Consider the following 21,555-nt stretch of genomic DNA (forward strand, 5'->3'; position numbering starts at 1 on the left):
ACCACCCCACCAGTTTAGAGATTGAGTCTCAATAAATATTTTGCCTGGTTGATCTCAAACCATCTTCCTCCTGAACTCTGCTGCATATATCTCATGAGAACTGTAGCATATTAAGTCTTAGATCTTTTCTACCTCATTCATAGAAAAACAGAACTGTAGCATATTCAGCCCTATCTCTTTTCTACATCATTTCACCAACATTTGTTGGGCACTTCTGAGTAGACTTAAATCATAGAGAGGTTATTAAGAAATTGAGCAATAAACTTCAAGAATAGGGATAAAAACTCAAAGATAAATTCAAGAAGGTAGATGGGGGAAACACTAAATCACATAGCTCAATACATGATTGAGAAGTCTCAGTGTTTTGGAATTTTTATTAGCTAAATTTTCAGAAATACTGAATTATTTTTACTGAAATTGTACTATTGAAAGGTGGGGCAAAGGAAAAACATGGAACCATTCAGCACTCTTTTTTCTCCCCATCTCATGTTTAGTAGATTAGAAGGTCATCTCCACCTTCAAACTATATCCAGGATACAATCACTTCTCACTAGATTCAAAATGGCTTCTGCAGTTGAAGCCACCATCAGCTCTCTCAGCCTAGCAAAAGCCTCCAAACGTGTCTCACACCTACCATATCACCTTTCCCAGTCCCTACTTACAAGCTACTTAAATCATATCACTATGTTGCCACTATTCCAAAAAGATTCCATGACCTTCTATCATGTTTGAAATAATATAGTTCTTACTCTAGCCTACAATAGTACCCCTCATTTCCTCCCTCTGCCATTCTACTCCGTAACCTACTTCACCATACTGGTATCTGTTCTGTTCCTAGAGAAGGCCAAAAACTCTTCCACCTTGGCTTTTGAACAAGTTCTATTCTACCTAGAGTGCTTCCAGTCCATCAGTCTTGTGCTTAGTGCCTCATGTTATTTAGGACTCTGAGGACTTTCCTTGGTGCGGTGCTGAAATATCTCTTTCCCAATGTCTCTCTTCTATGTGTTTTCTGGTACCATGCTGGGTATTGATGCAGGTCTGTCTGTCCATCCCACTGGAAGGTAATTTTCTCAGGGTCATGCTCTTTGACATCTTCAGTGTAGTGCTGCTCTATTGTTTACTTGGTACAGGGAAGGGTGAATGAATAAATAAGTGAATTAGTGAATGTGTTCTTATTTCTCTTTCTAGTAGAAAACACTTGTTTCCTCTTTCTGATTTCAGTTTCTCATACATAACTTTATCTTAACTGAAATGTCCTTGCAAACCTTGTCTTTGACAAAGATTCTGTATTTGAGTTATTAGTTTTCTCATTCTTCAAGGCTTGGAGCTTCAAAAGGGCTTACAGTATGCTCATTTATAAAAGCAGGGACATAGATTTTCTCATGTGAGTGTGCTACAAGATTATCTAATGTTCAGAGTAACCAGGAAGCAATGTGGGGTATTTGTTTTCAGGTATTTATTTAAAAGAATTGTACCCACTAGTGGGAATTCTACTAACAGAGATTCCTTTTTTTTTTGCTTGTATTTCATTATCTTTCAACACTGCTATTATCTCTTTAAAAATGCTAAAGTTTGACTCACTGTGCTGTAATTATAACATTATTGGAGATAAGATATTCTCAGACTATTTCCATGTGAAATTAGAAGAACCATTATGTTGTCCATGTATCATTTGTCACTAACAATATCATTGTGACCAAAGAAGTAGGTGTGTGTGAGTATATATGTGTGTGTATGGGTGTGTGTGTGTATGTGTGTGTGTGTGTGTGTGTGTGTGTGTGTGTGTGTGTGTGTGTGTGTGTGTGTGTGTCTAGAACATAACTTCTTTCAACCAATCCAACATTGGTTTGTCCCTGTAATAATGAAACAGGTACCTGTTTTTACTGAATTTGTATTCAATTTCACCTGATTGAACTTCATGAATTTTCTACTCACAGTTTTATTTAGAGTTAGATAGCCCTGATTTAAATTTAACTCCTTATCTTCTGCTTACTTAACATGACCCTGGAAGAGTTACTCACTCTCTACACCAATCCCTCTCATCAAATGGGGAAAATATTTTAATATATATTTTTATTGTAAAGATACTGTACAGAGGGGTTATAGTTACATGAGTAAGGTAATGAGTAACTTTCCTATTGAGCATTGTTACCCTCTCATTTGTTTTCCCTAACATCCCTCCCTCTCCACCCCCACAACTTATCCCTCTCTCCCAAGTTGTAAAGTTCATTTTCAACATAGTGTCTTGTACATCTCATTGTTAAAATGGGTCAACCTGTATCTTTGTTTCAGCATTTTCTTGCTTTCCTTCCCTTCCTCAAATTAGAAAAATGTGTAAACAAGATGCAGCATACCAGAATCAAATATAGTGAAAACAGGGGTTGTACCATGGAGGAAGAACATATAAAAGAAACCAAAAAATTCACACATTACATTATAGGTACATTAAAAACAAAGGCAAGAAAGATAAAACCTCTTGTGTCCATATCTTGGGGTTCATTTCATCTTATATGGTTATATGTACATAGCTTTTGACCTTTTCTGCTTGCCTACATGTATACTTGTTATTGCAAATAAGGGAAACAATGGGACCTATGTTTCTTTTGGTCTGGCTTACTTCACTTAATATGATTTTTTCCAAGTCTTTCCATTTCCTAACAAATTGGGCACTGTCATTTTTTTCTGATCAAGACATAGAATTCCATTATATATATAGATATATCTCTATCTATCTATCTATTTATCTATCTATCTATCTATATCACATTTTCTTGATCCATTCATCTACTGAGGGGCATCTGGGTTAGCTATGGTGAATAATGCTGCAATAAACATAGTTGTGCTGGTAGCTTTAGTGTGGTCTTGTTTGTGATCATTTGGGTAAATGCCCAAAAGTGGGATTGCTGGGTCATAGGGGAGCTCTATGTGGAGTCTTTTGAGGAGCCTCCATAATACTTTTCAAAGTGGTTGAACAAGTTTACACTTGCACCACCAATGCAGTAGGGTTTCCTTTTAGCCGCATCCCCTCCAACATCTGTTGTTACTAGATTTCTTGATTTTAGTCATTCTAACTGGGGTAAGGGGAAATTAATTTTTTAAATTATGGAGTTGTTCAAATCAAAGAAAGGTTGGACAAATGGGATTGCATAAGGTTGCAGAGCTTCTGCAGGGCAAATGACATATCTAGCAAGATCAATAGAAAGCCCACGGATTGGGAGAAGGTCTTTACTAGCCATACAACGGACAAGGGTCTCATATCTAAAATATACTTGGAACTCAAAAAATTAAACCCCCCAACAACAAATCCTCAAAGAAACAACTGCCCAATAAATAAGTGGGCGAAAGACTTAAAGAGAAGCTTCTCTGAAGAAGAAAGAAGGATGGCCAATAGACACATGAAGAAATGTTCAACATCCCTAGCCATAATAGAAATGCAAATCAAAACAACATTGAGATATCACCTCACTCCAGTTAGAATGGCAAAAATCAAGAACTCTAACAACAACACATGCTGGAGGGGATGTGGACAGAAAGGAACCTTACTTCATTGTTGGTGGGAATGTAAACTTGTTCAACCATTTTGGAAAGCAGTATGGAGGTTCCTCAAAAGACTTCACATAGAACTCCCCTATGACCCAGCAATCCCACTTTTGGGCATTTACCCAAATGTTTACAAACAAGACCACACTAAAGCTACCAGCACAACTATGTTTATTGCAGCATTATTTACCATAGCTAAGATATGGAACCAACCCAGATGCCCCTCAGTAGATGAATGGATCAAGAAAATGTGGTATATATACACAATGGAATTCTGTGCCTCCATCAGAAAGAATGACATTTCCCCATTTGTTAGGAAATGGAAAGGTTTGGAAAAAATTATATTAAGTGAAGTAAGCCAGGCCCAAAGAAACACAGGTCCCATGGTTTCCCTTATTTGCAATATCTAGTATATGTATGAGTCAAGCGGAAAAGGTCAGATAATGTGATGTTAGGAAAACGAACCCTTAAATATGTATTTTAATTTTTTTTTCTTTCATGCATGTGTTTCTAACACATTTATAAGATTATTTCTTTGTTGCTTTGTATGTCCCTCCCCCACAGTGTAACCCCCGCTTTCACTATATTTGATGTCAGTATAACTTGTGGAGGAGATGGGAACAAACAAGTCGTTTAAGGATTCAGGTGGACCTGTTGCAACAATGAGAAGTACAAAATGTCATGTCAAAAACGAGCTTTACAATGTCGGTGTGGAGGGGGAGGGGGGGAATGATTGGGTGGGGGGGAGGGGGGAGGCTGGGAAGGGAGGTGAAGGGTAAACAAAGGAGGAGGCTGCAATGCTTGGTAAGAAATGTATGCATAATCCTGCCCATGTAATTGTAACCCCTCTGTACAGTATGTTCTCAAATAAAATAAAATTAAATTAAAAAAAAATAAATTATGGAGTTTTTGGGAGAATATAATGAAGTACTATACCTAAATTCATTAATAAAGTGCTTGGCACAGAATAAACAGGCAGAAAATGTTGGCTGCTATTTTTATTATTTGAGGAATCTGTCATGATGCCTTTGTTGTAACTCATGTAAATTAGTGCCATGTTTGTGCTACGCAGCCAGACCTTTGGAAAGAAGCCAATTGATCCTACACTTTTTCAAGGGTAGGAGGCCATGGGCATTGATTCATTTCCTTTATTTCATGTTCATCTCTTCTACTTGAGGTATTTCCACAGTTGATTTCAAAGTGCTGCTCACAGACGGGTGTAGGACTATGGACTATGTTACTCTGCATGTTTCATCCTAAGCAAAAGGGCGAAATGAAAATATATTGAAAGACATCAGAATTGGGAGAAAGAGGCATGGATGCACCTGGTCTTTAACACAGACTTTACCACTAAAAGGATCCCAGACACTAGGAAGCCAGGTTTCCCTGAGGCTGGGGGTGAGGGGCGGGGGCGACAATCTCTGTAACTACTTCTAAAAGAGCAAGGAGTAAGTCTTAACTGAATGTACTCCTTTGATTTCTTATTCTGTCAGATCCTGGGGACAGTGTCTCGAGTTGGTGGAGTTCAGGACATTCAGTTTTCATGGCCTCCGGATGATTTGTGACTAAACATAAATGGAGCTTTTGAAAAAAACATAAAATCAAAAAGGATGAGCAAAGACTATGAAAAGACCCACATTTTAAAAAAGGAGCATTGAGGCCTTTGCTGGAGTGCTTTTGTATTCTCTGCCTCTTGCTGGGTTGGTATTTTCTCTGAAGTGGTAAACAATAGTAATAATGATAAATGTCTTACATTTCTTTAGAGATTTTTGTCGATTGCCAGAAAATGGAAGGTGGAAGTTTTTGGTTAATGAGCTTCCAACAGTGTTTTTTGTTACTTTATATTAAACCATAGTAATTAAACTTTCTTTCTCATATTTCTTCGTAATGACTTCCAAGATTCCTCCATTGCTGGTTTTTATAGGGTCATGATAAATTAATTGGAAAAGCATTTCATACAGTGTGGCCTATTCCTTTCAAACAAGCAAATAAATTACTGTGATTTGCCCAAATTTTAAAGTTGGCTTTAAAATGTTATTTTTTGAACTTTGGTTGTTGGAAATTAGACTGTGGAAATACTAACTCTCTAATATTAGGAATTTTGATGAAACAAGTAGACTTACCATAAATAAAATGTGAATTGCATGTGTGTGTGTTTTTATATATGCTTGTATGTGTGTATACTTGTGTGTGTGTGTGTGTGTGTGTGTGTGTGTGTGTGTGTGTGTGTGTGTGTGTGCATGTTTTCTGACTCTACAAGAGTCAAATACAACATATAGATTGACATAAGAAGAAAGGGAACATTTAGCAAACACGTATCATATACCAGAGTTAAGCTTGGTGTTTTTATCCCCATCATTAAAAATGGGAAAATAAAACTTACAATGAGGTCAAATGACTAATGAGTGTCAAGTCTCATCATATTCAAGTCAGTTGTTTTGGTACTACAACATGTTCGTCATCTAAGCCACCCTATTTACTTTTGCCTATTTTAGGAAAGTTGGAGTTAGCTGTTGCATCTGGCTCCTTACTTGCCAGGAAGCTGATAGGGAATTCTTAGTAAAAGAGGATTTGAAATGAGAGCTTGTTAATCGTTCATCCCCCATTTTTTAAATTGTATGTTATCCTAGAATACAGTGTGGTATTGAGTTTGGGACATGAGAGAAGCTCTCTCAGTTGGTTTCCATAGTGAGGAATTAGATGCATGGTTTGTATGTTCATTTGGCATGAGAAGGATCTGAACTCTTCACTCCAAACTTTTGCCTACTGACAAAATTTTATGTCTGGATAACCATGTGGGAAGGCAGTAGTGAGAATGAGAGAAAAATCTATGTCACAATCAGCCTCAAAGAATGCCTAATTTGTTGTTATGTGAGGCTAATTATTCTCAGTTTTCAAGACTTTTAGAATAATAATATCTGTTTGGTCACTATTAATTTTTTCTAGACATCTGCTTCCTTATTTTGGCATCTGTTGCTTAATTTCAATTTCACTCTAGTTTCCATAAGGCCAAGGTCCTTGTGACATATGTTATCTTTTATTGGTTTTAGGTTCTTATTTTTAGCAATTACAACATGGAGGATTTTTTTCTTCAGATCTGAAGTATGAAGGCATATGTGAGAATTTTCTTGAATTTTCTTTATTCTTGCAGAAGTTAATGAGTCTGTTGGTGTTTATATGAATGTTATAGGGTTATAGGAATGCTGTGGGCTTAAAAATTCTGTAATAATTCCAACTAAGAGAAATTATGTGCGACAGTTCTTCAGGTATGAAGTGTTGTGATAGTCCTTTCATTTCCTGTAAGTTATGTACAAATTCCATCTTGTTTTGTTCATGTGTGTATATTAGAGCATTTCCATCTTGTTTTGTTTGTGTGTGTGTATGTGTGTATATTAGAGCATTTCTAATAAACTTGACAGATCCATTCCTAAGTCAGTTTATAAACACCAATGGCTGCATATGGCTATAAAACATATGCATCAATTAAATATAGTAGCATATAACAGTGCTTACTAATTTTTAATGTGTAACATTTGTACTCATAATAAGAGGTTAGATGGTGAGAAAAAAGTCCCTACACTAAGCAGATTGAGATGTTGGAGATTATCTGTGCTATTTTATATAATATTTGCAACTCCACACATCCATACATCGTCCTATTAGTTACAAAAGAAGGGCACAGCCTTGTACAGTCCATAAAGTGAAATCCAATGGCAATTCCAGCTGCCACAACTTTCATTCATTGGATTTCCAGCTCTTTCTTCATTCTTTTCCAGCTTCACAGTTGGAACATATTTGCACATATCCTTGTTACCTTCTCTGTTTGGCCAGTCTGTGCTATCTGATGCCATAATAGACTGCTTTGATTTTATCTAGAAAGTAAAAGGGATTTCAAAATTCTATCCCAGGGGCTGGGAAGTCGGCTCAGTGGCAGAATGCATGTCTTGCATGCTTGGGGCCCTGGGTTCAATTCCTCACCACAACACAAGCAGAAAAAAGCTGGAAGTGAGCTCAAGTAGTAGGGTGCTAGCCTTGAGCTGAAGAGTTGAGGGACAGCGCCCATGCCCAGAGCTTAGCCCCCATGACCGACCAAAAAAAAAAAAATTCTAGCCCATAGACTTCTTTATCCACAGGTAAAAATGTGGGACTAGAAGGAGATTTTCATGCATAGTTATGTCACATGTTTTCTTTATAATTGCATATTTTTCTTATTTTTTTCTTTTAAATAAATTCAATGACACAGGTATTCCTGGAGAACATCAGAATGGTCAGAATGCCAAGTCTCTCTCCTGCTCGAGCAGCAAGACCCTCATTGGCATGAAACAGGACCGGTGTGTGGCGGTGGGATCCAAACCCGGGAAGTGTACTGTGCAGAGAGTCTCCCAACAACCACCACACAAAGGACCAAGGAAGGTAATGCAGCTGGTTCTGAAACAGATGGGGCTGGTGGTTGGAAGAGAAATCAACTCCAACACTGCCTTTTAATATTTTTTAATGTGACAGACTACTAACATTTATTGTTTATTAATAATTATAATAACATACAACATATAAGATAATAAATACAATAAATAATTTATTCTTAATATTTAACATTTGTTTCATTGAATATTACATACAACATATAAGATAATAAATACAATAAATAATTTATTCTTAATATTTAACATTTGTTTCATTGAATATTATACTATTTTTCTAACGTGCAGAAATTTGATATAGTAAAAAATAGTGGTACTAATAGAAACAGTTGTCACTAAGGATCATTATTAAAGTTAATGAGGAAATACACCTAAGGTATGAATGAATGCTCTATACGAAGGTACAGATATGCTGGAGTAAGAGTATTATATATAAAATATACATTGTATGTTATATTATATATATATACATATATATGTATATATGCTGGAGTAAATTAATATTATAGTATGCGTTTTTCTCCTCAAGGCATTTTGAAAAGGTAAATTTTTACCAATATGTCCCTGTCAAATTTAGGAAGTGTGCAGGAAGAGGAAAGGCAGTAGCCCTCTGCAGTAATATTCTATTAGGTGAATACCATGTCAGCTATTAGACCATTTGGTATAAAGTTTGAAATAGTGCACACAGACTAGGGAACAGAGGCATGTAGGCAAATTGATTGTAAAGCTAAAAGTATACAAGAGTGCTTGTATTCTAGAAGTGTGCATGGCCTATACCCATTTTGGAGAACATAAGTAATGTCATTTGAATGTGTGGTGTAACTTCGCTTGCCATGTATGAGTGCACACTTCTATGGCCTTTGGGTAGGATGGCAAGATGCAAGTTTTTTGCTAAGGTAATGCTTCCTTTCAGTCCACGAAATCTTCCTACGCTAGGTATCTTTATTTATGACATGGTCTCTCAGTTCCACTATGACCGTACCCTAGGACTATCATAATTTCACTTATGGAACAAAATAACATGAATACTTTCTGTTTTGGAACTAAAGGAGAGTAGTTACTCCTCTGAATTTGGGAGCACTCTGTTTAGATGAAAAGCTCCAGGTTATTCTCTTAAACTTTAGCGATAGTTTTCTATGCCAACTCCATTTATCTTACTTTTTACTAATGACTGTAGTTTTAGGATCTCCAAGGATCAACATACAAATAAAATTTTATAGAATTGCTATATTATGACGTTTCTATTTTCAGCTTCAACCTAGTATCTTCCATTTTGGGATTTTTTCACCTTATTAAAGTTTCTTTAGTAAAAGTAGCATCTCTTATGTATCACCTAGTACCAAAGTTTCTTCAACCTCACTATTTCCAGCATACTTAATGGAAGTTTGCAATTTAGAAGAAAATCGTAATATGGAGTTTTAAAATTGAGAATTAGATGTTACATGGTGGGAGGGGAAATAAGAAGGTGTTTTGATGACAGATTTAGCAGCCTCTCTGCCTCAAGCATCTAAAAAAAGAAAACACCTTAGGCCAATTCATCCTTGGGTTCACATGGAAGAAGAAAGTACCTAAAAAGCCCCTAGTCTATTTCCTAGTTCTGAGGATAGGGAAGTCTATATGTGGCACCAAGGTGTAAACATAGTGATATGCTCATAAACAGAGTGCTCATAGACAGAGTTGAATACAGCAGGCAAAATTGCTGCGTTGTATAGCACATCCACATTAAAGCCATGGTATGGCTACCATTTACCTTTGTATTTGTTATCAAAGGTTTTGTTTGCTTTTTAGTACAGATGAACCAGCAGGATTGTTCACCCACTCCTTTCTTTTTATGGAAATATTTGCTTTCTTAGTTTTTTTTAAATAGGTATTCCTTGGACAACCTGGCAGTATATATAAAATTTTCTTTTTGACCCAAGTAAAACCCAAGAGAAAAATTGAGTTCCTACTATAAGTGACTAGGGATGGTTCACCAAATTAAGTAGGCAAAACTAAAATATTACAAAAAGCCAAGTTATTGGTATTTATTAAATTTCAGTGTTTTAAAAACTGTCTTCATCATTAAAAAATTACTATTTAAGATTTTTGTGAAAAGGTCATTTAGTTGCATTGATTTTAGGAACTCTCTTCCAAGTTATATATGATCTCACCACAAGGTTAGTTTCTCTCATTCCCTGGAGTGCCATAGTTGACTTTCCCTCCCATAAAATCCCACTATCTACTGTGAGTACATTCCAAGAACCCAGTCTTAGAGTAAATTACCATCTTAGTTCCATTTTCATGAATATATCATGAAATATCATGTACAGAATGAAGCTCTAAAGTTACTAGATGCCATATTTTTCTTTTTTCCCCTTGCTGAATTTTTAATATATTTTTATTGTAAAAATACTGTACAGAGGTTACAGTTACATAGTAGGGTAATGAGTACATATCCTACGGAGCGTTGTTTCCTCCTTCTTTGTTTTTCCCCTACCATCCCTCCTCTCCCCACATCCCAACTCATCCCTGCCCACCTGCCCCAGAAGTTGTAGAGTTTGTTTTCAACATAGTGTCGCGTACATCTCATTGTTACTATGGGTCTACGTATATCCTTATTTCAGCATTTTGTTATTTCCCTTCCCCTCCTCAAATTAGAAAAAATGTATATACAAGATTCAGGGCGCCGGAATCAAATACAGTGAAAACAGGGTAGTTATACCATGGGGGAAGAGCATACAAAAGAAACAAAAAATCGCATGGTACATTATAAATATATTAAAAACAAAAACAAGAAAGGTAAAACCACTTGTGTCTCTATCTTGGTGTTCATTTTGCTTAGCATCATCTTATATGGTCATATTTACATAGCTTTTGACCTTTTCTGCTTGCCTAGATGTATACTAGTTATTGCAAATAAGGGAAACCATGGGACCTATGATTCTTTGGGCCTGGGTAACTTCCCTTAATATGATTTTTTCTAAGTCTTTCCATTTCTGAACAAATGGGGCAGTGTCATTCTTTCTGATGGATGCATAGAATTCATCTATCTATCTATCTATCTATCTATCTATCTATCTATCTATCTATCTATCTATCTATCTATCTATCTATCTCACATTTTCTTGATCCATTCATCTACTGAAGGGCATCTGGTTCCAGATCTTAGCTATGGTAAATAATGCTGCAATAAACATAGTTGTGCTGGTAGCTTTAGTATGCTCTTGTTTATGATCATTGGGGTAAATGCCCAAAAGTGTGATTGCTGGGTAATAGGGGAACTCTATGTGGAGTATTTTGAGGAACCTCCATACTGCTTTCCAAAGTGGTTGAACAAACTTGCGTTCCCACCACCAATGCAGTAGGGTTCCCTTTTAGCCACATCCCCTCAGCATCTGTTGTTACTAGATTTCTTGATTTTAGCCATTCTAACTGGTGTAGAGTGGGATCTCAATGTTGTTTGAATTTGCATTTCTTTCTTTCTTTTTTTTTTTTTGTTGGTCTTGGGAGTTGAACTCTGGGCTTGGTCGCTATCCCTCAGCTCTTCAGCTCAAGGTACGCTCTCTATTGCTAGAACCACAGCGCCACTTCCGGTTTTCTGGTGTTTTATTGGAGATTAGAGTCTCAAGGTTTTTTTCTGCCCGGGCTGTGATCCTCATTACTCAGCCTCTTGAGTAGCTAGGATTACAGGCCTAAGCCACTGGTGCCCGGGTTGATTTGCATTTCTTTTATGGCTAGAGAAGTTGAGCATTTCTTCATGTGTCTATCCCTTATGTAATTTAAAAAATTTTTATTTTATTGTAAAGATGCTGTTACAATTACATGGCTAAGGTAATGAGTCAATGCCTTATTTTTAAAAATGCCAATTGTTTCCCAAGGCCTCCAAATAGTTGGCATTGGCTAAATACTAAAGGTGATTGTTGACATTGATGTGGCCCATTGAGGACTTATTTTGGGGTTGTCCCATTGTTATTTGATGGTATTCATGGCACTTTCCAGAACAATATAATGGGTTATTTACTGATATTGTTTCACTGTTCAGATGGTGATTTACATGCAGCCTTAATACTGTTTTGACAATCTAAAGCAGAAGTATTACCAGTGATATTAGGCAAGACAGTAGAATTAGGAATGAAATACAGAGTTTTTAAGCACTTCTTTTGCCAGTTTGTGTTTTAGAGATGATGATATTTCTATTTTATAATTCAAAAGTATCTGTAATGCTTACCTGAAAATCTCAAAGATTGGATTTGGTAAGACCACGTTTTCCTTGCCATTTTCTTAAATGGAATTAAAGCTACTCAGCTTGTATTTGAGGATAATTTATCAGAAGATAAGATGAAAAAAAATACTATATCTTCATAATCTAATGAAGATCAGAGCAAATGTATTCCACTTATGACAATATAACCTACAGACTGGTATATCAAAAATATAAAGTAGGGCTGGGAAGGTGGCTTAGTGGTAGAGTGCTTGCCTAAAAAACCAAAAAAAAAAAAACCCAAAAATAAAAAGTAAAATGTCTTAGAAATAGAGCTCATTCATATGATGAATTGCAAAACAAACAATATTTAAAAATCAGAAAGTGGTGTTGAGTGGTTGTAGCTGTGCAGATTCTGTTTGGATGTTTTTTAATGTTATGCATGTACATTTGAGATTCATTATTTGATACTAAATGAAGATAGCTATATTAGGAATGAGACCTAGCTGTGAGTTATCAAATCTCTTCTGCACTAGTAAGATTGTCTTGATCAGGCTGGGCCCCAAATTGAGAGAATATAAGAAGAACTCATGAGCAGATAAAGAATATGTTGTAGAATGTTAGACAGTGTTTGAAGACTTACAAAATTTGGGATTCTGGGTTTTAATGCTTACTCAGCAGGAATTTTGATAATATGAACTGTATGATAAAATATGATAACATGAAATAGTTGATTTTAAAATCTGTATGGATTTAGGGAGATTAAGTAGGTGATAATGATTTTTTTTCAAATGTAATGGTTTGCATTATGTACTAGGTTATAAAAGCACTTCTCTTACAATTTCTTTTCTTTCAGAAAAGCAATGAAAAAATTATGGTATATGTTTTAAGTGCTGTGATCTTCACACATTGTCATATTGTTAAAACAAATTATTAATGCATGAGTATTTTCTTCACAGATGAGGTACGTCTTGTAGGATGTTTGGAAAATCAGTAGGAAAGACTATTCTAAGTGATGATGGGGAGAATATGTATATAGCAATGGAGATGTTTGTGTTTAATGGTGGCCTATGAACTGATGTGAAGATGACTGAGAAGAAGGAAAGAAGAAAATTTCAAAGACACTGCAACACTAGGCCTTTGTGCTATCCTGGAGTTCATACTTGATTTTTGAAAGTGTGAACATTTACTATAGACTTTTTCCCTACTGCAGACTAAGAAGAAATCTCGTATACTTAGCTATATATAAGTATATTAAAACTTCAGTCGGCAAAGAAAATTCTCGTGAGTGGTCAGGTTCTATTTGTAAATATACCTGATTATACAGGAAAGTGTTAAGATGTGAAAGAAAGTAATCTACAGGCTGAACATATGAACAGATCTGTGAAGGGTCAATTGGAAATGATATTTAAGGGGACTGAAATGTTGTTTGCTTGCCTTCAGAAATTTATTTTAGAGTCAATAAGCTCATCTGTGTGTAAGAATAAGATATCAGGAAAGTAGTATGCTAAGAACTTTGCTTAGCAGCAACCTGAGTGGAGGAATGAGACTTTATATGGGGCAGAAAGACGTTTAAAAAATTTTTACTAAAAGAAGCAGATATAGGTGAATAAAATTGTTTAGTAATAATTTATGTGTATAATGAATATATTAAAGATATACATATTTTACATTGTACATAATTTTATTATTTAGATGATTACATATGATCTAGTGCATTATATATTATTATACCTATTAATAAAAACACAGATTGATATGTATACATATAGTTAAAATATTTTAATATAAAATGTAAAAGCTGAGTGAAGTTTTATAAAGGAGTAAAGGAACATTAAATCCTCAAAGGCAATAGGGTACTGGGAGTCTAAATTGAGGTTGGTTTCTTTCCGTTCTGTTTGATTGCTTTTATTTCTACATCTAGTGATTTTTTTAATCAAGTGTAACAAACTTATCCTAGTGTGATAATGGAAATGTTTATTGAATTGTTGTGTTCAGCAAAGATATTAAAGAGTTCCTACTTTAAAGTATTCATTAAATTATTATGCACTTCATGACATTTAAAAAATCCTAATTTATTTAGCTCAAGGTATAATTTACATTGTATAAATGAGAGCCAGAGAGATTGTTCTGGACAAATAAGACAATAAATATTTTGTCACAATGCCTTAGATGGAGTAGAAGTTGCTTCTGAAATAAATGATATGGGCTGAGTATCAGTGGCTCACTCAGGAGGCTCATATCTGAAGATCTCAATTCGAAGGAAGGAAGGAAGGAAGGAAGGAGTGGAGGGATGGAGGGATGGAGGGATGGATGAGGAGAGAAGAACACTTGCTTTCACTCAATGTAAACATTATTATTTTTTATTATTTTTTTATTGTGAAAATACTGTACAGAGGGGTTACAATAACATGAGCAAGGTAATGAGCACATTTCTTATTAAGCATTGCTATCTCCTCCTTTGTTTACCCTTACCATCTCTGCCCTACCACCCCCTCCCCCAAAGTTGTAAAGTTTGTTTTTCGACATAATGTCTTATACATCTCATTGTTGGGATGGGTCCACCTGTATCCCTATTTAAACAATTTGTTTTTCCCTTCCCCTCCACAAATTATACCAACATCAAATACAGTGAAAACAGGGGTTATACTGTGGGAGAGGGACATAAAAAGCAACAAAAAATCATATTATAAATATGTTAGAAACAATATCAAGAAAGGAAAACCATCTGAGTCCTTATCTTGGGGCTCATTTCGCCTGACATCAACTAATCTGACTGTTTCTGATTGTCTCAGACATATACTAGTTATTGCAAATAAGGGAAACCATGGGATCTATGTGGTATATATACACAATGGAATTCTATGCTTCAATCAGAAAGAATGACATTGCCCCATTTGTTAGGAAATGGAAAGACTTGGAAAAAATTATATTAAGTGAAGTAGGCCAATGTAAGCATTATTTTGAAGCCAAATATTGCATCTAGCACCATGCACACCAGCCTTGTGACTAGTCCACACAAACAAGAAATGATAATGAGTAAGAGCTATGGTGGTTGAAGAATTCCATTAAAAAATAAAACAGCAACAACTTCTAACTAGTTATTGAATATGTTGTTGAAACTAAAGCATGTAGTCTCGATGGAGGAGGGAAATTGTCAAAGACCTAGATCTAAAAATGTGTTTGTTTTCAATGCATTTTCATTGACAGTTTATTTTTTGTTTGTTTTTCGAAACTCTATAGTACCAAGTCCATAATCTTGCAGCAGTGCATTAGCTCCTATCTGTTTGAAATAATTGACATTATTGCCTTTGTCACCCTGTTCACTGTTTCTAGACCTTACACCTTCTAAATGAAGCATTAACACCAAATTCTCAGTGTAAACATTGCATTCCAGTGGACTACAACAAAACACAGTAAATACATGTTGAAAAGAAGAATGATTTATTGCAATAGATGAGAAAAAAATCTCAACTTGAAGGGGGGTAGAAACTAAACAGCAAGATATCTTTCCTTCATTTTCCTTTTTTTTTTTTTTTACTTTCCCTTAACTTCAGTTCTTACCTTTTATTTTATATATTGCTTCCTCTTCCATTTCTCTTCACTTCTTCCAACTTATTTCAACTTTTATACTTGAAAAAAAGTCATTGTGATAGACTTCACAGCAGTTAGCACATTGCCTGGCAAAAGGTGGATGAGAATTGAGTAGGTATTTTTGAACAACTACATGTAAACTCCTGCCTACAGTTTAGCCATTTAATTTTGGGCATTTCTTTTTCACTATGGGACAACTTTCTTTTCAACTGTTCACATACACCTGCACTCCATTAATGAACAGCTAAATTTCACTTTTCAGAGTAGCAGATTATGCTTAAAGAAACATGCTGAGACTAGTACATTTGTAGTTGTTAGCAGAGTGTCGTACTCAACTTCATTTTGTCAGCTGAACTGGGTTTTTCTTTAACACCAAGCCAAGAGGTAATGAGGTTTTTCTTGGCAGCAGAATTCCTGCAAAAAGGCATTGCCTTGAAATCTATTTCTCCATTTTTATTGAACGTGTGGATGCACTGGCAAGGGGAATGTAGAGGAAATATCCACATATTGCTCAAAGCTTCCTGGAGGACAGTTGGGCCATTCTTACCAACTCAGTCTATTCAGCATTTTTCCCATGCTCCAGTTTAAACTTCTCATTAGATTCTATTCTCAAGAGGGAATAGTCATTTAGTTAGATCTGCCAGTGTTTAAGAATAGTTAAGTGACTCCTCGTGCCCTCTGGCCATTTTCTCAGGCACACTGGTAAAGCACTGATTCCTGTGTTCAGAATAGAGCAGAAACCCCAGCTGGGTTTTGAGCCAGTTTCTAATTGCCAGATCCTGCGCATCTTAATGTGACTTGTCTGGCTGTGCGGCTCCTTTTATTCTCTATCATTTTTCTTCTTATTGAATGTATGGCAGACAACAGGATGGTTCAATGTAGATGTAGATTGTGAAATGACTAACTCAAGCCATTTAATTACTATTCCATGTTGAGAACTCTTAATGTTTATATTCTGAGTAATTTTCAAATCTGCATTGTATAGCTATTACTGCTTGACAAGTATCAAACAAGAGCTATAAAAGAGGTGGTAATAAGAATATGAAAAGTTACACAGATCTTTAATTCACTGTAAGCATGTCATGCACCAGACAAACAATAGGAAATGTGCCATAGACCTCTGAGGTGTCTTAAGATCTGATATTCTAAGGCTTTTAGAAATATTTGTGGCTTTGGATGCACTTTATTCAACAATTCCAATTCTGAATATTCTAGGGGCTCAGATATGGACTCAGTTCTTTCTATTTGAATCAACTGTTCTCATTTTAATTCAGTGTTGCCTCCACTGGTTTCTTCTTTGTCCTCCCACTCCTGTCTTGGAGATTATTTTTCTAGTATCTTGCAGTGTTTCAACATTTCTGAAGCAGTTTCTCTCTGCTACCTTTTCATGTTTTCACTACCATTGACATCATTGCTGTATTCAGTCTATTACCAAATCTTTTTTTGTACTGCTAAGTACAGTTCGTTTATTCTATTTATTTGCTCCTTTACTTCTAGTACTCTCCTGTGAGCCACAATGACATTTTTACTCTGAAAATATCAGATCTACCTCTTTCTACCTTCACCTCTTTCCAAATAGAGCACATCTTTCAATGTTCATCACATGGTTCTGCTGACACTTCTGTCCTTCAATTACAAGCTCTGTAGCCCAAGATGAATTAATTAGTCTATTTTATGTCCAGTTTCCTCATCTGTATAATGGACATTGAGATGTTCTCTTGCCCAGAGAATTTGCTGAGAGGATGAACACATGTACATCAACTATAGTTTTTGTTACCAATAACTTAGCTCTTTTCACTAGTAGTCCTGCCCAAACAGTTCTATAAGAAAACTTATCTGAAAATACCATTCCCATGAAAAATGACTTCAGTGGTTTCCTCTGTACTCAAATTCTCTGCCACCATTCATTTGACTCCTGCCAACCTTTCCAGCTCAACTTAGTCCATCCTCCTTGCAGTCATTAAATTTAGTCACGCTGTGTTGTATTGGGCAAGTTTAGGTAGCTTTTCTGTGCCTGAGTTTGCATTTTGTGTCTAGAGGCTCACATTGTATAATCAAAGCAGCAGAGAACATGAGAATCACAGATGAGATCTGATGTATTTTGACTTTGCCCTGATACACTTAGTCCCTGGAAGAGGGGACACTGCATGATGGCTAGTTCTTGGTACATAAAAGCCAGTAGGGGGTTGGTGGATTCCTCAAGAGTACACTCCTTGGTTGGCTGCCACTTTCTCACAGTAACTGTACTTTAGAAGGAGTGCATGAATCTTTGAGGGGCAGATAACTCTCTTGTGTACGCAGTGATGTCTATTTCATCCATAAATTGGCTTCTGCTTGCTGCAGTAACAAATTACCACAAATTCAGTGAACTAAAACTTTAAAATAATTCTGTAAAACATTATACAATTATTATGTGACGAGAATGGAGGTCAGAAGTCCACACTGCATCTCAGTGGGCTAAAAAATCAAGGTGTTAACAGGGCTAGCCCACACTTCCTCTGGAAACCCTAGGGAATAATCTGCTCTTTACTGTTCCCTTCCTGGAGAGGATGTTCTTATCTCATAATTTCTTTCTCTCTTTTTAAAGTCAGCAGCATAGTCTCTTCAAAGACCTTCCAAACTCTTCTTCTTCTCATCTATAAGAAGCTAGGATTACATTAGACCTACCTGGATAATACAGGTCAACCTGGATTCTATCATAACAATTCTAATCATAAAAGTCAACCTTGATTTTATCTCAAAGTTTGATTCACTTGTTATAAATAATGCAACATATTCACAGGTTCCAGGGAATATAGTATGGACATCTTTAGATGGGTAAAATTCTGCCTTCTAAAACACCCTTTCCTAACAAAGGAGGGGGCAACAATGCTTGATAAGAAATGTACTCATTACCTTGCCCATGTAATTGTAACCTCTCTGTATGGTATTTTCACACACACACACACACACACACACACACACACACACACACACACACACACAAATAAAACTGCCTTCCCTTCCCTTCCCTTCCCTTTTTTTCTCTCTCTCTTTCTTTCTCCCTCCCTCTCTCTTTCCCTTCTTCCTTTCTTTCTTTCCTTCCTTCCTATCTTTCTTTCTTTCTTTCTTTCTTTCTTTCTTTCTTTCTTTCTTTCTTTCTTTCTTTCTTTCTTTCTTTCTTTCTTTCTTTCTTTCTTTCTTTCTTTCTTTCTGCCTGCCTGACTGCCTTCCTTCCTTCCTTCCTCCCTCTCTCTCTCTTTCCTTTCTTTCTTTCTTTCTTCCTTCCTTTCTTTCTTCCTTCCTTCCCTCCTTCCTTCCTTCCTTCCTTCCTTCCTTCCTTCCTTCCTTCCTTCCTTCCTTCCTTCCTTCCTTCCTTTCTTTCTTTCTTTCTTTCTTTCTTTCTTTCTTTCTTTCTTTCTTTCTTTCTTTCTTTCTTTCTGTCTGTCTGTCTGTCTTTCTGTCTGTCTTTCTTTCTGTCTTTCTTCTTTTCTTCCTTTTTCTCATTTTTACTTTGTGTCAGACCTGGGGCATGAACTCAGGAGCTGGTTGCTGACCTTAATTTCTTTTTGCTCAAAGTTATTGTTCTACCTACTTGAACCTCAGCTCTACTTCCAGTCTCTCCCCCCACCTTTTTTTGATAGTTAATTGGAGATAAGAGTCTCATGGGCATTCCTGTGTAGGTTGGTTTCAAGCTTCAATCCTCAAATCTTACCATCCTGAGTAACTAGGATTACAAGTGTGAGCCACTGGCAGCTGGGTACAAACCTCTCCTTTACAAAGTGAAATGAATAAATACTTGGGTTCTCTTAAAGTTAAAAAAAACAATATAGTCCTTTGGACTAGGTGATTTTGTGGTTTAGTATCAGTATACAAAGGTTCAGTTTGCTTAGTAGTAAGACTTTAGACCTTGAAGTGAGGACTACAAACTTCATTATTTCCTACTTTAAGAAGTTGGCTGTCCATAGCCTCTATAAGCCTCCAATTTTTTTATTTCTAAAATGGAAATAATAGAATTGTCAGGATGACTCATTTAAAAAAACAAACAGAAAAATCACCAAGACAACGCCCAATGTGTCATTGGTACTCAAAATGCGGTAATTATTATTTATCTAAATTTCTTAGATATTTAAACATGCAGTAAGACATTTCTATAGGCTAAGAACCATGCTAAATATTTGGGATAGAGGATGACTAAATCAACCTTAAATGCCAGAACACCAAAGTAAATTTGATATAAAAACCAAATTCTACCCATATAACTTGATTATGATCAATCTTATATTCCAGGTGTACAAAAGGATTTTTTGAATGCAAGATTTTAAAAGCAGTCTCGAAGAGGAAATGAATATACCTTTTCAATTTTCTATTAAAATGAAAATACTCCATCTTCCTCTCTGGGAATGATAATGGGATTCAACAGGAAAGTTTCTTTCTTTCTTTCTTTCTTTTTTTTTTTTTGTTGGCAGTGGAGCTTGAACTCTGAGCTTGGGGCTCTTCAGCTAAAGGCGAGAGCTCTACCACTTGAGCCACAGTGCCACTTCTGGTTTTCTGAGTGGTTTATTGGAGCTAAAAGTCTCATGGACTTTCCTGACAGGACTGGCATAGAACTGCTATATTCAGATCTCAGCCTCCTGAATAGCTAGGATTACACGCATGAGCCACTGGTGTGAGCCACAAGCTCCTGGCTGAAAGTTTGTTTCTATAGCATTGTGGGATCTGTTCTCTGTGAAGAGGTAAAACGAAAAGCATTTAAGACCTAGTACAGCCTACTCTGACCTGAGACATTTTACTTTTACTTTTACTCTACCTGAGACCTTTACTTGTTTGCTGATGGTATCAGAGTGTATGAGGGTCACTCTGTATGTGTTTGAGAGGAAGACATTCATTAGTGCATGGGTTCTCACAGTGTGGTATGCAATCAGAAGTCTGGTAACACACTTGGCACTATGTAAGGAATTTGGCCATTAGCACCTCCAATGAAAGCATCTAAGTTGATTTTAATTCATCAAGTCTGTGGATCACAATTTAAGAAATACCTTTCAAGCAGTTTATTATATAAATTTAATGGTAAAGGTGAGGATTATGGAATATGTATAATAGAGCATATGACCAAAAAAAAAAGTTCTTTCCCAGGGTTACTACATATTTGAAACAAACAGTTAAAAGATAATCTCCAGGATTTCTTGGAACAAAAATAGAGAGTTTAGGAACAAGTAATTCTAAAGGATTGTGCAAAGCCATTGAAGGAAGGGTTGTTTGTAAGTTTAATGGCAATAAATAATTTATATTAGTAAAAAGAATGTAAGCATATAACATGTTCTACTGGTACACTTCATGTTGTCCCACAAGAGTTTCTTATAAACAAGCAGAAAACTGTTAGATTCCTTAGTCAGAAGACAATAGACAGTTTATACCCATAGCAATGTCACTAGCTAGAGCATTATCATTTGTGCCAGGTTATTAAATGTCAGCTCCACCTTTGAAACATAATGGAGGTCACATGATGGCTATACACAATGGGTCATAGGACAAGAGGAACACTGAGGTTTAGAAACTCCCAACTGTTATAATAGGGATGAGACTAAACTTTCCCAGTCTCTGACCCAAAGAATAGCATTGTATTTGTCTTCCAAGGCCATTTGTTTTACAAATATGTTTGTAAAGTTAATCTGGAACAAAAGTGGTCTGTACCTCAGATTGAAACAGATATTGAACTATGTATGACAGTTCCATGTGATTTTGCCTATTTACATACACACACACATAATATATATATTCTTGCATGAAAGATAATACAATAATCAAATATAGTGAGTGATATGTTCCAATTATAATCAA

The 21,555-nt window shown here is 35.9% G+C and overlaps 1 protein-coding gene across 1 annotated transcript in view; it reads left to right on the top strand.

The window, feature by feature from the left end:
- The window catches only part of Thsd7b (thrombospondin type 1 domain containing 7B), an 817,905-nt gene that overhangs the window by 224,660 nt on the left and 571,690 nt on the right, over nucleotides 1-21,555 (top strand). Inside the window, exon 4 of the mRNA XM_042683500.1 lies at nucleotides 7,784-7,953. Within this exon, the coding sequence (XP_042539434.1) occupies nucleotides 7,784-7,953 (170 nt within the window). The remainder of the gene's footprint in view (nucleotides 1-7,783; nucleotides 7,954-21,555) is intronic.

The sequence above is a fragment of the Dipodomys spectabilis genome, unplaced genomic scaffold (assembly GCF_019054845.1).
Source record: "Dipodomys spectabilis isolate Male_0828 unplaced genomic scaffold, ASM1905484v1 ptg000081l, whole genome shotgun sequence".
Taxonomy (NCBI): Eukaryota; Metazoa; Chordata; class Mammalia; order Rodentia; family Heteromyidae; genus Dipodomys; species Dipodomys spectabilis.